The sequence below is a fragment of the Pongo abelii genome, chromosome 2 (assembly GCF_028885655.2).
Source record: "Pongo abelii isolate AG06213 chromosome 2, NHGRI_mPonAbe1-v2.0_pri, whole genome shotgun sequence".
Lineage (NCBI taxonomy): Eukaryota > Metazoa > Chordata > Mammalia > Primates > Hominidae > Pongo > Pongo abelii.
Window position 1 is genome coordinate 145,818,025 of NC_085928.1, and position 23,147 is coordinate 145,841,171.

General features: G+C 40.3%; 1 protein-coding gene across 5 annotated transcripts in view; it reads right to left on the reverse strand.

Moving 5' to 3' along the window:
• Positions 1-2,435: 2,435 nt before the first annotated feature.
• STAG1 (STAG1 cohesin complex component) overlaps positions 2,436-23,147 on the reverse strand; it is a 406,617-nt gene continuing 385,905 nt past the window's right edge. For all 5 annotated transcript variants that reach the window (XM_024244311.3, XM_063722218.1, XM_063722219.1 and 2 more), the window contains 6 exons: positions 15,366-15,571; positions 10,073-10,247; positions 7,661-7,771; positions 6,702-6,816; positions 4,571-4,651; positions 2,436-4,478 (listed from right to left, as the gene is read on the reverse strand). In XM_024244311.3, coding sequence (XP_024100079.1) covers positions 4,455-4,478; positions 4,571-4,651; positions 6,702-6,816; positions 7,661-7,771; positions 10,073-10,247; positions 15,366-15,571 — 712 coding nt within the window. In that variant the 3' untranslated portion in view covers positions 2,436-4,454. The remainder of the gene's footprint in view (positions 4,479-4,570; positions 4,652-6,701; positions 6,817-7,660; positions 7,772-10,072; positions 10,248-15,365; positions 15,572-23,147) is intronic.

Genomic DNA, 23,147 nt, shown 5'->3' on the forward strand with positions numbered 1-23,147 from the left:
TGACAAGTGTCTGTCTTTAAACTGAGAACAGATAATATGGTGAGCTGTGGTGTAGGAAGCACTGCTAGGGTCTTGCTGATCCTGCCCCTGCCCTGTGTTAAGCCAGTTCCTCTTGAGCTACACAGCTAACAAGTGGTGAAGCTGGGATTTGAACTCGGATAGGTTTGACCCCAGCCAAGCCTGTGTTCTAATCATTTCAAAGTACTGCCACTCAGCTGATGAGGAAGGTGAGATGGACTTCTAAGGGTTGGTCTAAAAGTAGGGGTGAGGGAGGTTGGTGGTCTGTTCCCCTGGGGTTGTGTCTCAACCCAGAAAGCTACTACATTTAGACAGCTTTCCTATCTCCTGCATGAATCTCTTGCAAAGCAGTGCCAACAGATGGCCAGTCATCTTTTTGAGTTGCTAGAGTAATGGGGAGCACATCCACAACACACCCTTCTAATGCTTGTTAGTGCTTTTGTTGCAAAGTTCTTCTAGCTTCTTTTTTTGACCCTGTCTTGGTCTCCCCAGCCCAACTTTCTGCCTCTGGTTGCACTGATACTTTGTCCTGGTGCCAGTGCTTAAGATGTGGTCTGCTCAGCCAAAGAAGTCTGTGAAGGATACTCACCCACATGTGGAGTTGATGAATCAGCCCTCTTCACCTATTCAACAGATTTGACTGTTTTGTCTTTCTGGTTCCAAAGGATTTCTGGAGAGCTATGGCTTTACCCGTTTAGAACTATTGGTCCTCATACTCTGTGCACCTCTGATGTCAGCATGGGATTTCTACAATTCCAAGCAGGAGTTGCAGCCACTTGATTGATAGGCAGTGCCTCAGTCTGGGGCCTCTGTGGAATCCAGCTGGCATATTCCAGCCAATGTGGCAGCCTCAATAGTTAAGTTTTGACCATGTCCCTACTGTCCTGGGTGGTGAAAATACCCCCTTTATGTGTCCTTGGGAGCAGAAAGATGCTCTTCAAAAAGTGGTGCCTGATGGAGATCTCCACAGAACAAGACACTCAGAAGGGCAGGGATAGAATCTTACCTGAGCTTGGTCTAGTATGAAAAGCCTAAGGCTGGGTGCGGTGGCTCACGCCTGTAATCCCAGCACTTTGGGAGGCCAAGGCAGGCGGATTGCTTGAGCTCAGGCATTCATGACCAGCCTGGCCAACATGGTGAAAGCCTGTCTCTACTGAAAATACAAAACTTAGCTGGGTGTGGTGGCGGGTGCCTGTAATTCTAGCTACTTGAGAGCCTGAGGCAGGACAATCTCTTGAAACCCAGAAGCGGAGGTTGCTGTGAGCTGAGATCACACCATTGTACTCCAGCCTGGGTGACAGACCGAGACCCTGTCTTCACCGCCCCCTCCCAAAAAAAAAGCCAAGCCTGAGTGGCAGCAAACCTGTTTCCCATGAAAATACTAGTCCCTGCTTGATGGACTCTTACCTGGGAACAGGGGCAAACAGGGAGTTACAGTCAAGCCACAAATGGGAGATTTGCAAGCCTGACCCAAGCCTGAAAGTGCTCATCTAGTCTCATACTCTTGTAACCATCAAGATGAGCTGTTATAGACCATCCTTAAATGACCTTCCTTCCTTGGCTGCCTGGAAAGCTTGCTTGCCGATTTGTCTCCCACACCCTTGCCTTTTCTGCATAGGCATATCTCATCCCATACTGCCAGACCCATGAAGTGTGTAGGGTACGACTTCTTAAAGAGTGAGGTGGTCTAATGCCAAGAAAAACTTTTTTTTTGAGACAGAGTCTGGCTCTGTTACCTAGATTGGAGTGCAGTAGTGGTGCAATCTTGGCTCACTGCAGCAACCTCTGCCTTATGGGCTCAAGCCATCCTCCTACCTTAGCCTCACAAGTAGCTGGTGTGCGCCACCACACCCAGCTAATTTTTGTATTTTTTGTAGAGGAGTTTCACCACGCTACCCAGGCTGGTCTCGAACTCTTGAGCTCAAGTGATCCACTCACCTTTGCCTTCCAAAGTGCTGGGATTACAGGCGTGAGCCACCATGCCTGGCTGAAAACTTCATTTCTGCAGCTGCACTGAATCTATGTGGTCTTCAAAAGGGCACTGCCAGGGTGCGATTATGCATATAAGCCCAGAGTCTCAAGCCGTGAGGACCCACGCTACAGGCCAGTGGATGTTCCCTGAATGCCTCATGCAAAACTCAGTTTGCAAGAGACTCCTTCTTAAACCACAGATGACTTGGCCTGCACACACTCCAGAGAAATCTAAGGAATGAAAGAAAGTGAGCTATTCCTAAATTCTGCTTTCTTAAAAAAAATTAAAAAGCCAAAACAACAAAACCACCAACTCACTAATATGGTTAACTTGCTGTCATTTAACAGATTATCAGAAATTGCAAACTCTCTCAAGAGCCACAGGACAGAAAATCATCTCTTTAAAGCCATACCTGGTAGGAACAATAGGATGACTACCACAAACCTGATTTTGAATAGTTTATTAAAGGAAAGGTGAAGCATCAGTTTCAAATTGTACAAAAGGAAAAAAAACCTCATATTGCAAATGTACAATTTACAGAATTAATTACTAGCAAAACCAATCAAGGAGACACCGAAAATACAAAAATTTGATTGACTTCAAACTGAACTGGAAATCCATTGGAGTAGATATTTAGCCTTTTTGTGTGGCATGGTAGTCTACAATTCTGTCAGCATCTGTTTTCCATACAAGACTGTCACGCAAAGGATCAATTTGTGCATGTGGCAGGGCACCTCATGGCTTGCTCCCGGGCCAAAACCACAGGTAGGCAGGGCTGGGGTGGACAGTCCAGTTATTCCTGCACCTTCACTTCCAGTGAAGCCCACAATTCTGGGAGAAAGTGAGGCCCCAGCTCCCCTAACTAACTGGAGCCCAAGAATTGCTGAATTAGCAGAGAAAATATTTTTGGTGACCAGGTTTTTTTCACAACTGTACAAATGTTGAGAAAAATCTGTTTTGTGTCTTTACTAAAAGGATGAATAAAATCATCCATCTTGCTTTCCTGCACAAAAGATGATCACTGGGTGTGCAGAATTTTTAAAAATGTTTTTTGTATTTGATAAAAAGGGAAAGCCTCATGATTCTGTTGCAGCTACTTTAAAAACCAGCCCAGAAACAGCTGTGGATGGATTGGTTTGGAAATTCTGAGGCTTACTTTACTTTAGAAATCAGAAAGGAAGAAACTAAGTGGGGTTTTTAAAACAATAGCAGCAAGTCATAAAAGTCTAGGCAGAATGTAACTCTAAACCATTGTAGACTGTCCTGAAGATTCATAATTTCTTTCCCCAAAAGAATTATTCTTAATATGCACATTTAACACTGAAATGTAGCTGTAATTCAAGGTAAGCTTAGGAACTTCACCCTCTAAGCACAGACTTCTATGCAGCACATACTTCTATAATCAGTAAACTTAATTCACAAAATTAGCGCATAAGGGTATTAAGTGCATGGGAAGTAGACACAGTTATGTTACACTTAAAATTACTTCTGAATGATAAAGGATTTCTTCATGATTATCTTAAGAAAATGGAAGTCTGTGTAACTTGAATTTGGCAGGGCATGAAATAAGTGGTAAAAACAGCAAACTGATAACTTGAGAATCATTTTCGTTTTACTGAGAATACTTTATTTGCTGGTAGAAGTTGCTAAAAATGCACAGAACAAATACCAATAGAAAATGCACTGTATTTGAATCTCCCTAGTCTATATAAAATGAACGGTGTACAGCATCTGTTGGAAAAATGGCTGCATGGACATTTCTTATTTTATGCCCACTTATAAATAAAAATAAACCTTTTTATTCAAGAGTATATAAAATCTGGGAATTCATATCCATATCCACAGAGGGTGTGTGGTTTTTGGCAGAGATGCACTATGTCAGAAATTCATCTTAGCTTGTCAATGTTCTGCTCCTTCATTATTTGTGTTCCACAAAGGTCAACCAAATCCAGTGAACTCCAAAACACTCTTCGGCAATTAGGATGAGCTGCTTACTCATAGGTTTAATAAAAATGGTTAGCTTTTAAAACATAAAAAGGCAAAATGTTAAAACGGTTTTTAAATTGTACAACAGGAAAATAAAGTTAAAAATATTTTTTTTTTTTTACTCAATGTTGAGTTTTCATAAAACAGGTGTATAACAGTGTTTATCTTGACAGCTGTTTTAAAAATTTAAAATTTCTTCCTCCCTCCAGAAAAACACACACATCTGTATTGGGATAAGTCCAATAGCAGGACACAAATGATTTTCAGGTCAGTCTTTCTGAGTTGACATTCACCAACATTCCCTTGGGTAATTTACATGCTCCTCTTCCGTCATTGCAAAAAGGGATTGACCTTAATCATTTGATTAAAAAACAAATCAGATCACGTCAAAAGTGTTTTTCCCCATACAAGCTATCACAGTATATAGGCCTCTAGCTCTAAATAATAGAGTTCCAGATTTGTAAATTTTCTTCAGACTTCAGAACATAGGCATTCCAAATCCCTAGAAAAATGATGAGAAACATAATTATTAATTTCATGCATAAACAGGACCCAGGAACCATAAATAAAAAGCAGTAATAATTTGACATTTACTGAATCATCTTCTATGATAGCTGCAGAGTCAAAGAAGTCTGGCCTTAGCTCAGCTCGCTCTCGCCGATTTCTTGATGGAGGCTGGAAAGAGAAATCGGTTTCTTAATTTTTTTCTGAGATCATTAAGACAATGAATTGTGATAATCAGCTAATATTTCTGACAGTATCATAAATATATAGAACTACTAAGAGTCAATTTTGAAAGGAAGAAGAGAATCTGGCTTTTATATGAAATAGATTTTTTAAAAACAAACAGTACTTTTGGCTTTTAATTATGTTGGCAAAAACAACGCACAAAACTTTCAAACTATCATGACTAAACTGAACATGTTAATACATATATAACTTTGGGCCTACATGCCTAGGCCATATCTTCCCTTTAAAGTCACAGAAAAATTACAAAATTGATTGATTAACTACTAGGTGATAAACCTCTGTGAATACCACAAAGCAGGTAGATGGAAAGTTATTGGAAGGTGGGGGCAGGGAGGTTATAGATTGGAGTAATATGATCTCATTTATATTTACAAAACTTACAAAAACTTTTCATTATGGAAAATTCACAACATACAAAGCAAAATGTTACGGGCTGAATTATGTCCCTTCAAAATGTGCATGCTGAAGTCCTAATCCAGTACCTCAGAACATGCCAGTATTTGGCGATAGGGCCTTTAAAGAGGTAATTAAGGTAAAAAGAGGTCATATGGGTGGGCCCTAATTGAATATAGTTGGGGGCCTCATAAGAAGAGGAGAGACACATATAGGAAAGACCATCTAAAGACAAAGGAAGAAGGCAGCCATCTACAAGCCAAGGAGAGAAGCCTCAAAAGAAATCACCTTCATCTCAGGACTTCCAGCTTCCAGAAATGTGATAAAAAAATTTCTGGGCCAGGCGTGGTGGCTCACGCCTGTAATCCCAGCACTTTGGAAGGCCAAGGCGGGTGGATCACGAGGTCAAGAGATTGAGATCATCCTGGCCAACATGGTGAAACCCCGTCTCTACTAAAAATATAAAAATTAACTGGGTATGGTGGCATGTGTCTATAGTCCCAGCTATTTGGGAGGCTGAGGCAGGAGAATCGCTTGAACCTGGGAGGCAGAGGTTGCAGTGAGCCGAGATCGCAGCACTGCACTACAGCCTGGCAACAGAGCGAGACTCCATCTCTAAATAAATAAATAAAAATTTGTTTACCCACTCAGTCTGTGGTATTTATTATGGCAGCCTTAGAAAATACACAGAAAAAGCAGCATGATGAATTTCTATGTACCCATCACCCAGTTTCAAAAATTGTCAAACATTTGGCCGGTCTTGTTCCACTGAGTCTCACTGTTTTTCCTTCCCTATGTAATTTTGCCTATAACTACTACAATGTGTTGTCTATAACTGATGAGAACTTTTGAAAAAAACATAACCACCATGCATTACTATTCCTGAAAAAATAAGTTATTAGTATCACCTATGGTTAGTCCATATCTCAAACATGTCTTCTCATACTGAACAAAGAAGTCCCATATTTGACATTTTGTATGCTGAAGCACCATGGATTTTTGTCAGGCTCAAATTTAAAGCACAAGAGGCCAGATACACAGTGATGCTGAAAGATCTGGTATGAGCTCTCTTCAAAGAAGGTAAAAAGAAAGAACCAGTTTCTGTTATTATCAGAATTTAAAATATGACTGCTTTGAAAGCAGGCTTGAAAAACACCCAAGCTCATCCAAATGCCCACTGTTGTTGGTCAATGTTAACTCCTCCTCACCTCACCCTTCCTCCCAGAATTCTGAGAATAAGAGGATTTTTGTTTTTGTTTTTTTGAGATGGAGTTTCGCTCTTGTTGCCCAGGCTAGAGTGCAATAGTGCGATCTCGGCTCACTGCAACCTCAGCCTCCCAAGTAGCTGGGATTACGGGCATGTGCCACCATGCCTGGCTAATTTTGTATATTTAGTATTGACGGGGTTTCTCCATATTGGTCAGGCTGGTCTCGAACTCCCGACCTCAGGTGATCCACCCACCTCAGCCTCCCAAAGTGCTGGGATTACAGGCGTGAGCCACCATGCCCAGCCTAAGAGGATCATCTTACACCAATGCCCCCACATATTTTAACAAAATAAAAATATAGTGAATTTCTCTACCAGATCAATAACCATGGTGTCCTCAAATTCTTCATTCATATCTTCTAACTGGCTTCGGGATGACATCATCACATCTTCAAAGATGGGCTCAGCATCTTCCTCCATTAGACCCCGACTGGTAAGAAAAAGGTATTGTCAGAAAGCTCATCAGACTCTACCATTTGGAGTCCTGGCTGTTTCTCAGATTAAAGTTATTCTAACCAACTGAAGTATACCTTCTAATCATGACCTACAGACTACACAAATTATACTGAACTCCAAGACAAGAATCATTCCTTTGGTTCATTCAAGATTTCATCTCACACATCAAAAGGAAGTACAATTCAATAATAACGGTTGTTAACATTTATTTATGTGTCAATTACCCTAAAAATCTTATTGGTAATATTATCCCAATTTTACAAATGAGGAACCTGAAGCACAGATTTTTTTTTTTTTTTTTTTTTGAGAAGGAGTCTTGCTCTGTTGCCCAGGCTGGAGTGCAGTGGCATGATCTTGACTCACTACAACCTCCGCCTCCTGGATTTAAGCGATTCTCCTGCCTCAGCCTCCCGAGTAGCTGGGATTACAGGCGCCCACCACCATATGCCCGGCTAATTTTTTGTATTTTTAGTAGAGACGGGGTTTCACGATGTTGGCCAGGCTGGTCTTGAACTCCTGACCTCAGGTGATCTGCCCACCTTGGCCTCCCAAAGTGCTGGGATTACAGGCAGAGCCACCACGCCTAGCCAGCACAGATGTTTTAGAGCTTGTCCAAGGCCATGCAGCTGCCAAGTGGCAGAGCTAGGATTTAAATGCTGAAAGTGTTAAGAACTCACGCACTCCTTTCCTATGCTGCATAGCATATCACGAATTATAATTTTAACTCCTAAGACCAAATATCAAAGAAACCCAAGTCATTTCACAAAATGATGGGCATCACATAGTTATGTTCTTGTGACACTCAATGTAACACTTACACAGCATGCCTCACTCCAGTTCTCACTTTCATGTAGTTCATTCCTGTTCTGTCCTTCCGATTTAAGTCTTCTAACTTCGGCTGGCCTAACCAAGAGATCTGCATCTGAGGACTAAGAGAGGGTACTATTATTAATTTTGTAGCAGCAGATGATGAATTTAGCTAATGAGCCCCATGCTAAGAAAGCCAAAGTAGGTTTACTTAATCCCATGTTGGAGGAATTAGCTGGATTTATTCTGGTGCCTTTTTATAAAAAAGGCAGTAAGTTGCCCAAAGATATCTGTAAGTCTCCAAGAGAAGCTGGCTGAGGCTAATTGTTAGATGCTTAAACTATCAACCAAATCTCTGCCAAACAAGGGTTCTCAGACCTCTGTCTTGGGCTGGTGCCGCATTCACAGGTGTACCTAGCTGGACAGCAGACCCCCAACTAACAGAAATTATGTTGGCTTGGCAGCTGAAAGTTCTCTAGAATTCAACAAGGAAGAATATAGCATCTTTTCCTCAGTCTTTATGGAGTCAAATCTGCACTTGTACTCTAAACTTATTGGCACATGGAAGTGTGTGTAAACATGCCTCTAAGGAATTTTTTTTTTTTTTTTTTTTTGAGACGGAGTCTTGCTCTGTCATCCAGGCTGGAGTGCAGTGGCGCAATCTTGGCTCACTGCAACCTCCGCCTCCCTGGTTCAAGGGATTCTTCTGTCTCAGCCTCCCGCGTACCTGGGACTACAGGTGCGTGCCACCACACCCAGCTAATTTTTTGTATTTTTAGTAGAGATGGGGTTTCACCGTGTTAGTTAGGATGGTCTCGATCTCCTGACCTTGTGATCCACTCGCCTCAGCCTCCCAAAGTGCTGGGATTACAGGCGTGAGCCACCACGCCCAGCCAGGAATTTTTTTTTTTAAGACAGGTTCTCACCCTTGTCACCCAGGCTGGAGTCCAGTGGCATGATCTCAGCTCACTACAACCTCTGCCTCCCAGGCTCCAGCATTGCTCTCACCTCAGCCTTCCGAGTAGCTGGGATCACAGGCATGCACCACCACGCCTGGCTAATTTTCTTTTTTGGTGGTGGTGTTGAGACAGAGTCTGTGTCACCCAGGCTGGAGTGCAGTGGCGCGATTTTGGCTCACTGTAACCTCTGCCTCCCAAGTTTAAGCAATTCCCATTTCTTAGCCTCCTGAATAGTTGGGATCACAGGCGTGTGCCACCATGCCCAGCCGGGAATTTTATAGGATGTAAATTTTAGTGTTTTTTTGCCAATACAAACTGTCACATGAAGTTGTCTCTAAGTAGCTGTCTTTGTATCATGTGGGGCCACTACCTTGATTACACCTATAAACCTGGAGCAGGGAAAAGAAGGCAGACCATGGCCACAGGGACTGACAAATGGTAAGGTCAGAGAGGCAAGGCAGGCTGCTAAAACAAGGAGAAACCCACCCTGTAGGAAGAGGGGTGGGGATATTGGTTAGGTCACCCATCTTGGGATGCTTGCTATAAGGGAAACCACCTTCTAGGATACTTGGCAGCACAAGAATGCCCAGTTATACCACGGATGACAGTGAGTATCCTCTTGGGTTTGAAGGCTGATCCCTTAGAGCAAAGGGGCCTTATGAAAACCCAGGATTTGATACTTCTAACAGTCTCTATTTTCAACCTAACTAAATTTGTTGAGTTCAAATGAGAGTTCTCCCTCTTATCCATCAGAGTAATTCACAGCATTACCCAACTATACACAGAAACACAAGTGAGGAGCTCAAAGAATTTCAAAGTTGGATGGAAAACAACAATGAGATTTTTATAAGCAAAACACATCACCCTCTGCCTTCTCTACAATTTTCAGAGGTCTGTGTACTAGAAAACATTTTAATTACTAACATGGAGAAAAGGTAAGACCTTGATTCTCTTTTTGAGGGCAACTATTCTCAGAATTTATCAAGTAAGATCTTAAAAATTCTTAATCCATGAGAAGTTTGAGTTTAAAATATAAATGTAACATGACAAAATATTAATTAAGTGGATGATAAAGCTAATATAGTCTATTTATTTGGTGTTCAGACTACTGACAACTTAACATAGGCTCTTACAGGTTTTCTTGCCTAGGAAGTAACCTGCATTTCTTGGCAAGTCCCTGAGAAGAAACAGACCTGCCCAATGAAAATGCACATGCCAACTGAAATTAGCACCTGGTGAGACACTGTACATTTAAAGGTCTGTGAACTTCCAGGAACTGGTATCTTCAACAATGTTTGCAGACTTTTTATAGCTCTTCTCACATAAAGTGTTTACCCTCTGTTTGTGGCTTCTTTTATCATGCACTGACCAGCAATATGTTCTGATGAACAAATAAAATTTTTCTTAAATAGTTTTACTTTCTTTAAAGGCTTTTTGCGAAGAAGACAAATTTTTGCTACTTACTTGTGTAAAAAGTCTGGTTCAGAACCATGTTCAGACTCAGGTTCTTGAATCTGGTCTCCCATGGGACGGCTGTTCTCCCGCAGTACAGTGGATGTGAGTTGTGGTGCTGCCAGGGGGCCAGGAGTCTGAATCATGGTGTCAGTCCTGTTTAGCCATGTGTTATCCAGACTCTCATCTGTAAAATTCCAGTTAAGGTCACACAATGTCATGGGTGGAGTGAACTCTGGTGGCAGTCATAGCATAGACTTGTGAAGAGTGTGGCTCTGCAGTCAGACTGCCTACTTCAAATCTCAGTTCCACCACTTACTTATACGACTTTGTATAAGTCATTAAACTCCCAAAGTTGAGTTTTCTCATACATACAATGGGGACATCATTACTTAACCTCACAAAGTTGTAGGGACTAAATGAGGTAATGTATGTAACTACTGGATGTTAGCTATCATCACATCATCATCTCTTTAAGTCCCTCCATCTCTAAAGATTCATTCATCCTAGAAGGGGAAGATGGCAGCCAGCCAGAGACCTCTCCTCTTTTCTTTGTTCAAGCAATGAAGGGCCAATTTCCTGGGCCTCATAGGGGTCCCAGGCAGTAGCAATTAAAGTCTGACTGGCTTTTGTGGAGAAATAAGCAAATCCCCTTGCACCACTAGACCCTGGTCAATAACTTCTTGCCAGGTTATACATGTGGAGATGGGTTGAACGGTTCACCATTTTCATGCCTCTGTACTTCAGGGAAGCCTTCCCTGATTACCCCTACCCAACCCCCCACTTACCATTCTTTTTTTAAAATTTTTTTTTTCAAGACGGAGTCTCACTCTGTCACCCAGGCTGGAGTGCAGTGGTGTGATCTCGGCTCACTGCAACCTCCGCCTGCCAGGTTCAAGCAATTCTCCTGACTCAGCGTCTTGAGTAGCTGGGATTACAGGTGCCTGCCACCATGCCCAGCTCATTTTTATATTTTTAGGAGAGACGGGGTATCATTATGTTGGCCAGTCTGGTCTCGAACTCCTGACCTCAGGTGATCCGCCCACCTCGGCCTCCCTAAGTGCTGAGATTATAGGCATGAGCTACCACGCCCAGGCTTCTCTTTTAATTTCTAGAGGAAATATAGTCATTCATACTCACTTAGGACTTAATTATACACTATCCTGCATTAGCAGGTTATATAATTTGTCATGTGTATAAATTGTCTCTGTAAAACTTAAGTTTTCCAGGGGCTATGAACTTTCCTTCAGAACTTATGAAAATGGTTTATAAATATATATATATTTTTTGAGACAGAGCCTCACTCTGTTGCAGGCTGTAGTACAAGTGGCACGATCTTAGCTCACTTCAACCTCCACCTCCTAAGTTCAAATGATTCTCCCGCCTCAGCCTCCCAAGTAGCTGGGATTACAGGCATCCTTCACGACGCCCAGCTAATTTTTGTATTTTTAGTAGAGATGGGTTTCACCATGTTGGCCAGGCTGAACTGGAACTCCTGACCTCAAGTGAGCAGCCCACCTCAGCCTCCCAGAATGCTGGGATTACAGGTGTAAGCCACCGGCTAAGATGGTTTATAAAGATTTGAGCAGATTAAAGCATTATTTACAAACTGTCCTGATAAAATATTACCTTTTTTTTTTTTTTTTTTTTTTTGAGATGGGGTTTTGCTATGTTGCCTAGGCTGATCTCAAACTCCTGAGCTCAAGCGATCCACCTATCTCCCAAAGTGCAGGAATTAAAGGCATGAGCTACTATGCCCGGCCAAGTTTCTACCTATAAAAATTCTAAATTATTCTAATATGATAAGGCTTCTCAAAAAGTATTACTGCTTTGGTTTTCCTTCTGAAGAATTTTAATCCCAATACATAGTATGAACCCCATTGCTTTTCCTCTCAAGTCTCAGAGATGTGTGTGTTAGGTTCCTCCCTTGCCATCGAGCATCCTGTTTCTCCCCCTATTTCTCAGGTTTCTGATATTTTGTTAGACCTGTACATTCTAGATGGGCTTTTCTGTGCCTGGAAATACCTACCCATTGTCTGGTTAAAGTAATTCCTCTGATCTGAAGCTCACTACTCAATCTCTTCTTAGTTAACAAAGACACATTTCATCATCATCTATTCATAACACATTTCATTCAACATTTAATTCAAAACTTTTATTCTCTACCACACTTAAAATTTTATGATAAAAAGATTATTATCACTTAGGTTCTGAACCTGGTAAACTCATCTGTCAGCTGTCTACTACATGTCATCTTTTCCAGAAAATCTTCCTGTATTCATTAAAAGTTTGGTCACTTTCTATATGTTCCCAGAACCTCCTGTGTTTGGCACATCAGAGCACTGACCATGGTGAAATCAAACAGCCTGTTTCTGTTCTCTCTCTATCTGCACTCACAGCATATTAATACCTAATCTGTAGTACTTAGCACAGTTCTTAGGAAGGCGCTTGGTAGAAACTTACTGAATGAATGGATAACTCCAGGGAGAACTCATTCATCTTAAATAGAAATAGATACTTCTAATCCTTTAAAGATTCCTCAATGAAAATATCTCTTTTAATACTTTCTCATTTTCATCTCTGAAGGATGAAACCCCGCAGCCTAAGGGTTCTGTGCATGCAACCCATCTTAGTCATTTTGTAAATCTCAAATTGACAGTTTTCTTTTTGTAATTTAAATCAATTAGGTTATCTGGTTCCACATAAGCTTCTCTTAATCTTGAAAATAATATTGACTGTACCATTAATGATCATTATGGATAGTTAAAATCTCTAAGCTTTAGTTTCTTTTGTGAAAAATTTAGATAATAATGTTGACTTATAAGACATTTATACACTTATACGTCATGCACTATGTGCCAGAGACTGACTTAAGTGCTTTACAAATATGTCAAATAAATGATTAAATGATATAACGCATGTTAAAACATATTCCTAGTACCTAGCAAAAATTTGATGAATGTTGGCTAATAATATTACATTGAAGAATGGCTAGGCGCAATGGCTCATGCCTGTAATCCTAGCACTTTGGGACACTGAGGCATGTGGATCGCTTGAGTCCAGGAGTTCAAGACCAGCCTAGGCAACAAGGTGAAACCCTGTCTTTACGAAAAATACAAAAATTAGCTGGGTGTGGTGGCACATGCCTGTAGTCCCAGCTACTTCGGGGCTGAGGTGGGAGGATTGCTTGGGCCAGGGAGGTTGAGGCTGGACAAGACTCCAGCCTGGGCGACAGAGTGAGACCCTGTCTCATTGAAAAAAAAGAAAAGGCCAGGTGCAGTGGCTCATGTCTATAATCCCAGCACTTTGAGAAGCCAAGGTGGGTGGGATCACTTGAGGTCAGGAGTTCGAGACCAGCCTGGCCAACATGGCGAACCCCTATCTCTACTAAAAATACAAAAATTAGCTGGGCGTGGCGGTGGGCACCTGTAATCCCAGCTACTTGGGAGGCTGAGGCAGGAGAATTGCTTGAACCTGGGAGGTGGAGGTTGCAGTGAACCAAGATCATACCACTGCACTCCAGCCTGGGTGACAGAGGGAGATCCTGTCTCAAAAAAAAAAGGAAATGCCTGTAGTCATTCTTTAGAGAAAAGTCCAGGATCCTACAGTACAAAGACAAGATTTCGTATTTTCTTTCTCTGGACTTTTAAAAAAGACTTTAAGTCCCAAAGCTGTAATTTGAAAGGAAATCTTAAACTTTGTGGAGATTTTGTTAAACTTGAACAGTAACATTTGTATTAATTCTTTTATTCCTTTTGAAATATAGATGCTTTGAGCTGGAGCTGCAAGGTTAAAAAAAGAAAAGAAATACAGATGCTGCCTAATTTACTGACTGATGCTAGATAGATATGAGGCATTACTATACAATGATAACGTTCAGATAATTTATTGAATGCTACCTATGTGCCAAGCACTGTGCTCAGTACTGTGTGTATACTAAGTGGTTTATTTGTAGTATCTAATATTCATTGGAACTGACAGGATAAATACTCTGCTCATCCTTTATTTGATGAATGATTTAAACTTAAAGAGGTTAAGTAATATGCTCAAAGGTTGCATAGCTCATAATGAGAAGGCCAGGTCTGAATTCTGGAACTCTGATGTTAGAATTTGTACTCCTCATCAATAGTCAATACTGTCTCCCCAATAATGAAAAGAATCATTAGATTTAAATTCTAATTAATTTTGCCACAGATTTTAGCAAAACCTTTATTAGTGAGTCATTTTTTTAGGCAGCACAGGTAAGATGCTGAAAGATAAGAAGTTATAAAAAGAACAAGAGAGAAGACTCAGATCACAGACCTCCTCTTGGTTTGGAGAAAATTTATTAGAAGCATGGAGAAGGATGAAGATTATTTGAGAAAATAAGCATTTTTACTTTGAGGCTTCTCTTAGTAATTTTAACAGGAATGCTTTGTTTTAATAGGGCAATTTTTAGGTTTTTTTTTTTTTTTTTACATATAGGAATACCTACTGTTGATCAGATTTTCATGACAATTTAACTTCCCATTCCCCATAGTCCAACAGGGTTATAAAACCAGATTTAGCCATTACTGCCTTTTAAAAAAATTAAATGATGGGAGTCTTGCTCTGTTGCCCAGGCTGGAGTGCAGTGGCATGATCATAGCTCACTGCAACCTCAAACTTCTGGGCTCAAGTGATTCTCCCACCTCGGCTTCCCAAGTAGCTGGGACTACAGGTGCATGCTACCAATTAAAAAAAATTTTTTTCTTAGAGATGGGAGTCTTGCTATGTTTCCCAGGCTGGTCTCAAATTTCTGGCCTTAATTTCCTGATCCTCTTTCCTTGGTCTCCTGAGTAACTGGGATTATAGGTGTGAGCCACCACACCTGGAGGCCATCACTGTCTTACTGTTCCAACCAAGTGGTAGAACTGGAAAACAACTATTCTGGTATATTCAATTTGCTGCAGAAATCTACCCTCAAATTACCTGTATCTCACCTATATTAGGAAGAATTTTAATAGAATAGCATTGTGACTATCTTACTTTATATTTTAATGTATTAGAGGCATATAGTATGGGGATTGATTTTATAGACCTAGCTAATTTTTTCCTCTTTTGGTCTGTCTTCCTTTAGGCTCCATGCTTCCTCAACTTCTTTTTCCTTGATGCTTTTCTGTCTTACTTCATCTGTTTCAACCTTTTTGCCTTAACATCTCATTGTGAATCAAATATACAAGGAAATCATGTGCCTGATACTATTATCTTGCTTCAAAAGATTATTTGCTACTTTATCTCTTTAAAACCAGGCAAATTGTTTCTTATAGTGTAAAGGCAGACTTACCTTCTACTCGTTTTTTATGAAGTGGAGGTCGTCCTTTCTTATTCCTTACTGATGAGGTTTTGCTGCTGCTACTTCCACTGTTCACAGACATTCTATCATCTTCACCTCCAGTGACTAATGAATTTCTATAGGAGATGAGTGGAAGCCACACATCTTCCCTCCTTTCCATCATCTGCTCGGTAAGGAATTTCTCTAGGTATGAATGACTAGAAACACAATAGAAACAGCAGTGATTTTCATGGAAGCAGTTCGTACATCACTTACTTTTTCTTAATCAGAGGCTCTCTTTCTGCAGGTTCTGAAGAATACCTAAGGACACACGTTAAACTATTAACAGTGGTCACCTTTGGAAAGAGAGGGACTGAGGAGTTAAGGTTTTGTTTCACATATTCTTGGGATATTTTAAAGCAAGAGAGTGTATTACCTAAGGGTGTGTATGTACGTATGGTCTTTCCTATATTTCTTCCTTTGCTTTTAAACACCAATGTTAAAAAAAATCAGAAGTTTAGTTCAAAAAGATTATTGAGTTTTCTTACAAAGTGTTCAAGCCAAAGCAGGATTTCTAAGATGGTGGAGTAAGGAGGCTGGCATGCCCTCTTTCCAGCAAAACAACATTTTAACTAGTAAAAATTATAAAATACCGTAATTTAAAGTATTTGCCAATTCTCTTAAGGGCATACAGCAAATGGAGAAAAATTTATTCAAGAAAATCTGGCCAGGCACGGTGGCTCACGCCTGTAAATCCCAGCACTTTGGGAGGCCGAGGTGGGCAGATCACTTGAGGACAGCAGTTTGAGACCAACCTGGCCAACATGGCAAAACCCTATCCCTACAAAAAAAATTAGCCAGGCGTGGTGACATGCACCTGTAATCCCAGCTACTCAGGAGGCTGAGGCAGGAGAATCGCTTGAACCCAGGAGGCGGAGGTTGCAGTAAGCCAAGACTGTGCCACTGCACTCCAGCCTGGGTGACGGTCTGGAGACTCTGTCTAAAAAAAAAAAAACAAAACAAAACAAAATCTAATACATTTTGGCAAGAACAGCAAAAGTTTTGTAGCATTTGATCCACAACCTGTTCCCTTCCCTTGTTTCCTTCTCCCTGCCACTACAGCTCTATATTTTAGAAACTCTATCTAGTCCAGGCAGGTGGCCAAGAAGATGGGGGTTCCCTCTCTCTCTAGTTCCCAGGCTACCCTGAAAGAAAGAAGCATACCATTTGCATTTCTCATCACCTCCCAGCCCTGTGTTGTGTAAGTTCTATTCTGAACAGCAACCAGGAAAAATGAAGCTCCTTTTATCCCACCTAGCCTCCACTCCTGGGGTAAAACACTACCCTGGGCACAGCAGGCTGAGAACACTGGGACCCTGAATGCCCCACCTCAAACTCCCTGTCGAGAGATTCCAAACCTGGGGCAAGCTGAGAACCAGGGGTTACCTACTCTCTCCCCTGCTCAAAGAGCCAGAGGTGTTATTCTGGGAGAAGAGGGATGCTGTTCCATCCCATCCAATTCTGCCCTCCTCCCCATTTCAGTGGCATAAAAGTTAAAAGTTCTCCCTGGTGGCTGAGGCTGACTATGAAGAAGAAACTGCAGCTGGAGAGAGGAGTGAGGAGGAAGGTGGTGGTGATGACTTTGTTTGTTTATTTGGAATGAAATGTAGAAAATTCTTTTCCTAAGGGTGTTGACAACAGAGATCTTGATGGAGTGAAAACGAGAGGGTGCTGGTAGTTCTCTGACACTAGCAGCAACAAATGACAGCGCAAAACAGCCGGAAGTTCAACAGAGAAAACCAGAGAAAGAGACAGCCAAGAAGAACCTTCCTGGAGTCATAGTCAATCCTGGGAGTTGGATTTGTTAACTGACTGTTGTAATCATTTTACAACATATATGTATATCAAGACATCATATATACACCTTAAATATATATTATTTTTTAAAAGGAAGGATTTGTTTCCCTTTGTTTTTAAGTAAAAAACAAGTGATTCTTCATTTCAGTAGCTCCCTTTGATTCATTTGAACATAGCCTACCAAATCCTCCACTGTGCTTATGTTTTGTTTTTTTTTTTCATCACAGCTCTGGAAGAATGCTTTATCACCAATCTTTGGTGGTTATTAATAGGCTGCTGAGCTAACTTGGCATTTCATATGTTTCTTCTTATATGAAAGAAGGATAACATTTTACTGTTATTGATCTGCTTAAGTAATTGCTATGCTTAAAGTTTCTTTTGTTTATAGGTTTCAAATTTTGTGAGTTTATCTGTTTATCCATTAAGCATATTTGGAACAGGTTTAAAAAATAAAATAAAAAAGTCCTGGGAGTTGGGAAAGCTATGCACATATCCTAAGCTGCATTCACTCATGGGCAAAAAAGGGAAGGGAATGAGGCAGACTTGAAAGCATTCCCCAAGCCACATACAGATCTATCAACACAGGGAGGAAGCTTCACTGGCAAAAGTGGTTTAAATACAACCTCTCACCAAACACTGGCTGAACAAACAGCTATTCTTACACCTACGAGCAACTCCTAGGAAGCCAGGCTTACAAATAAAATAATAATGCTTCCCTGGTCATCTGAAGACTATGCACACCCAAGGCTGCCTTTCTCAGGAATAATCAAAGAGGTATCTTCCAAGCTGCTAGTCCCTGGCCTAAAATGTGGGTCAAAAAAGTAAGTACCCTGAATTATGAAAGCAGCCTGCAAGCCATACACATATCCAACAGTAAAGGGTAAACCTAACTGGCTAAGGGGTTTAAGTGCAACCTTTGATCAGTAAGTGGCTTATGCTAACCCAGGGGTGACCTCCTCAGCAGCCAAGACAAATGATAAAAACAAAGGAAAAAAGATCTGAGCAAAGACATCATAGGCTGCATAAGGCAGAGAAAATAGATTTTGGAGTTTGTTCATCCAAGTAACTAAACAAATAAATGACCAACGAGAAAATAATATCAACCTCTAGGGGGCAGATAATTAGTAAAGAGTAGCTATATTATTATTTCAAAAGATATCATTTTTGCAATATTTGTTCTTTTTATTTATTTATTTATTTTTTTGAGATAAGGTCTCACTCTGTCACCCAGGTTGGAGTGCAGTGGCACAATCTTGGCTCACTGCAACCTCTGCCTCTCAGGCTCAAGCCATCTTCCCACCTCAGCCTCCCGAGTAGCTGGGACTACAGGCATGCATCACCATGCGCAGCTAATTTTTGTATTTGTGTAGAGACAGGGTTTTGCCATGTTGCCCAGGCTGGTCTTGAACTCGTGAGCTCAAGTGATCGGTCCACCTCGGCCTCCCAAAGTGCTGGGATTATAGGTGTGCGCCACAGCGACTGGCCAAATGTCCAGTTTTTAAGAAAAAATTATGAGACGTACAAAGAAACAGGAAAATGTGATGGATACATTGATAAAAGAGCAAGCAACAGCACCTTGGCCCACAAAGATTTCAAAGCAATGATTATAAATACAAAGTCCCCAACTTACAATGCTTTGACTTATGATTTTTTTTACTTTATGATAGTGCTTTTAGCTGTGTACTTTAATGGTGAGTACCTATGCAATCATTCTGTTTTGTACTTTCAGTATAGTATTCAACAAATTTCATAGTGTATTTGACATTTCATTATAAAATAGGCTTTGTGTTATATGATATTATCAAACTATAGGCTAATGTATGTATTCTGTGTGTTAAAGGTAGGCTATATTATTCTGTGATGTTTGGTAGATTAGGTGTATTAAATGCATTTTTGACTTACAATATTTTAAACTTATGATGGGTTTATTAGATGTAACCCTATTTTAAATCCAGGAGCACCTGTATGTTCAAAGAACTAAAGAAAATCATATCTAATTAAAAGTGGGTATGATGACAATATCTCTCATGAAATAAAGAATATCAATTTTAAAAAAGAACCAAATGGAAATTCTGCAGTTGAAAGTATAATCAAAATTAAAAATTTACTATAGTGGCTTGACAGTAGATCTGAGCTGACAAAAGCAAGAAACACCACATTTGACGATATATCAAGAGGTTATGCCATCTGAAGAAGAGAGAGAAAAAAGAATAAAGAAAAACAAACAGAGCCTGAGAGAAGTATGGGATACCATTAAATATACTGACATACATGTAATGGGAGTAACCAAGATAGCAGACGAAAAAGCAGAAAAATTCAGGAGAAATAATGGCTAAAAACTTGCCCAATTTGATGAAAAACACAATTTACACATCCACAAAGTTCAATGAACTCCAAACAGGATAAATGCAAAGAGATCCACACATGGATTCATCATAGGAAAAATGCTGAAAGCCAAGGATAAAAAGAAAATCATGAAAGTAGTAAGAGAAAATTCGCTACATACAAAGAAAATCCAATAAGATTAATGATTAATTCTTATCACCTGGCTCACAATGGAGGCCAGAAGGTAGTGGGATGACATGGTCAAAGTGCTGAAAGTAAAAAACTATCAAACGAGAATCTTACATTGCTCACTGTAACCTCAAACTCCTGGGCTCAAGCAATCTTCCTGCTTCGGCCTCTCAAAATGCTGGGTTTACAGGCATGAGCCACCCCTGAGAGAATTTGTTGCTATTAGACCTGCCTACTAAAGGAAGTTAGTCAAGCTGAAAGCAAATGTCACCACAGGGTAATTTTAATTTACATGAAAAAACAAAGAGTGCCAGTAAAGGTAATTTGTAGGTAGTTACAAAAGTATAATTATATATTTACTTATCCCTTCTCTCTTAACTGATTAAAAAAGCAAATATATAAAACAATATGTATGTTACTGTATTGTTGGGTCAATAACATAGAAATGTAATATATTTGACAATAAACACAAAAAAGTGAGTGAAAGAGAAGCTGTATTTGAATATAGGCATGATACCAGATGGCAATTCAAATGCACAGGAAGAAATGAAGAGAACCAGAAAAATGGTAAATAGGAAGATTAATATAACAAACTCTATAAATACATACTTGCTTTCCTTTCTTTTCTCAGTTTCTATAAAAGATTATCTCAAGTATAATTATAACAATTATTGGGTTTCTAATTATATATAGATGGACTAGGTATAACAAGAATAGCCAAAAAAGGAGAAAGGAAATGGATTTATATAGAATTAAAGTTTCTGTATTTCCTTAGAATAAATCAGGATAGACCTTAGGTAAATTTTGTTTTGTTGAGGCGGAATCGCACTCTATCGTCCAGGGTGGAGTGTAGTGGCACGATATTGGCTTACTGCAACCTCTGCCCCTGGAGTTCAAGCAATTCTCCCACCTTCGCCTCCCAAGTAGCTTGGATTACAGGCATGTGCCACCATGCCCGGCTAATTTTTGCATTGTTAGTAGAGACGGGGTTTCACCATGTTGGCCAGGCTGGTCTTGAACTCTTGACCTCAAGTGATCTGCCCACCTCAGCCTCCCAAAGTGCTGGGATTACAGGTGTGAGCCACTGCACTCGGCCAGTAAATTTTGATAAGATGTATACTGTAAGGCCTGGTAAGGCCACTAGGAAAATAACTAAAAAAATACAGTTAAAGATTAATTAAAGGAATTAGTATGCTACACTAGAAAACATACATTTAATATAAAAGAAGGCAGTAAAGGAGAAAGAACAACAACAACAAAAAAAACCCAAAAAACAAAAACAAAAACAAAAACCCCAGGAGACATATATAAAAAACAAAAAGTATAATAATAGAGAATGTCAGGTTGAATTTAAAAACACATAATCCAATTTGTTATCTACATGAAACACACTTTAGATTCAAAGATACAAAGGCAGAAAGTGAAAGGATGGAAGAAAAGGTGTACCATGCAAAACAGTAGTCAAAATAAAGCTGGAGTGGTTATAGTAGTATGACACAAAAATGTCTTAGAGATAGAGAATGACACTTTAGAATAAGACTCAACTGGTCAGGAAGATGTAACAATTAAAAATGTGTGTACAGGCCAGGCGTGGTGGCTCACACCTGTAATCCCAGCACTTTGGGAGACCGAGGTGGGCAGATTACTTGAGATCAAGAGTTCACGACCAGCCTGGCCAACATGGTGAAACCCCATCTCTAATAAAAATACAAAATTAGCCAGGTGTGATGGCACGCGCCTATAGTCCCAGCTGCCCCAGAGGCTGAGGCAGGAGAATCGCTGGAACCCGGGAAGCGGAGATTGCAGTGAGCCAATATTGTGCCACTGCACTCCAGCCTGGGCATCAGAGTGAGACTCCATCTTAAAAAAAAAAAAAAAAAAAAGTATATACACCTAACAAGAGAGCCCCAAAATATATGAAGCAAAAACTGACAGAACTGAAGGGACAAATATACAATTCAACAGTAATATTTGGAGACTTCAATATCCCACTTTCAATAATGAATAGGACAACTAAGCAAAAGATTAACAAGAACACTTAAGACCTGAAAAGCACTATAAACAAAACTATAAGCTAACTAGACAGAACACACATCTACAGAACAAAAACTCCAACCAAAAACAGAATGGTAACACATTTTCTCACGTGATACATGGAACAGTCTCTAAGACCATATGTTGGTCCATAAAACAAGCCTCAATAAATTTAAAAGGATTAAAATAATACAATGCATGATCTCTGATCACAATGAAATGAAGAAATCAGTAACAGAAGGAAAATCTGGAAATTCAGAAATATATAAAAATTAAACAAAATACTCCTGAATAACCAATAGGTTAAAGAAGAAATAAGTGAAATGAGAAAATACTTTGAGATGAATGAAAACAGAAATGCAGCACACCAAAACTTACAAGTTGCAGCTAAGGTAATGTTCAGAGGAAAATGTATAGCTGTAAATGTCTGTATTGAAAAAGTTTTCAAACCACTCCCACTAATATTCAACACCTGTCTCTATCATATTACCCCATTTCAGTGCCTGAAACTCTTGTTTGTCTGCCTGTTTTTTTTTTTTTTTTTTTAAGAGACAGTCTCACTATCTTGCCCAGGCTGCTCTCAGACTCTTGTCCTCAAACAATCCTCCCACCTCAGCCTCCGGAATAGCTGGGATTCCAGGTCGGAACCACTGAGCCTGGCCATCTGCCCGTTTATGCTGTGCCCCCTGGCATTAGAGCATAAGCTTTACAACAGTAGCTGACCATAGTAGGGGCTTAATAAATATTTTCTGATGAACATGACATCAACATCTTTACTTAGAACTATCACTTATATTCATATAAGTATTAACTGTCTCTCCAAAATGCTATTTATTTAGAATCCTGTTATATTTAAAAAATCGACTGATTAACACAGGCTCCCCAGGCTGTCGCCCAGGCTGGAATGCAGTGGCATAATCATAGCTAAGTGCAGCCTCAAACTCCTAGGCTCAAGTGATTCTCCGACTTCAGCCTCCCAAGTAGCTGGGACTACAGGTACACACCACCACACCTGGCTAACTTTAAAATTTCTTTATAGAGATGGGGGTCTTGCTACGTTGCCAGGACTGGTCTTGAACTCCTGGACTCAAGCAATCCTCCTGCTTCAGCCTCCTTACAGGTGTGAATCACTGCACCCAGCTAGAATATTATAAAGGACTCTCTGTCTTATCAGTTTATAAAATTTAGGATTCATTATAGTATTATCCTCTAAAAAAGTTTTTATTTTATTTTATTTTTTTATTGAGACGGAGTCTCGCTCTGTCACCCAGGCTGGAGTGGAGTGGCATGATCGCAGCTCACTGCAACCTCTGCCACTTGGGTTCAAGCGATTCTTGTGCATCAGCCTCCTGAGCAGCTGGGACTACAGGCACGCACCATCATGCCTAG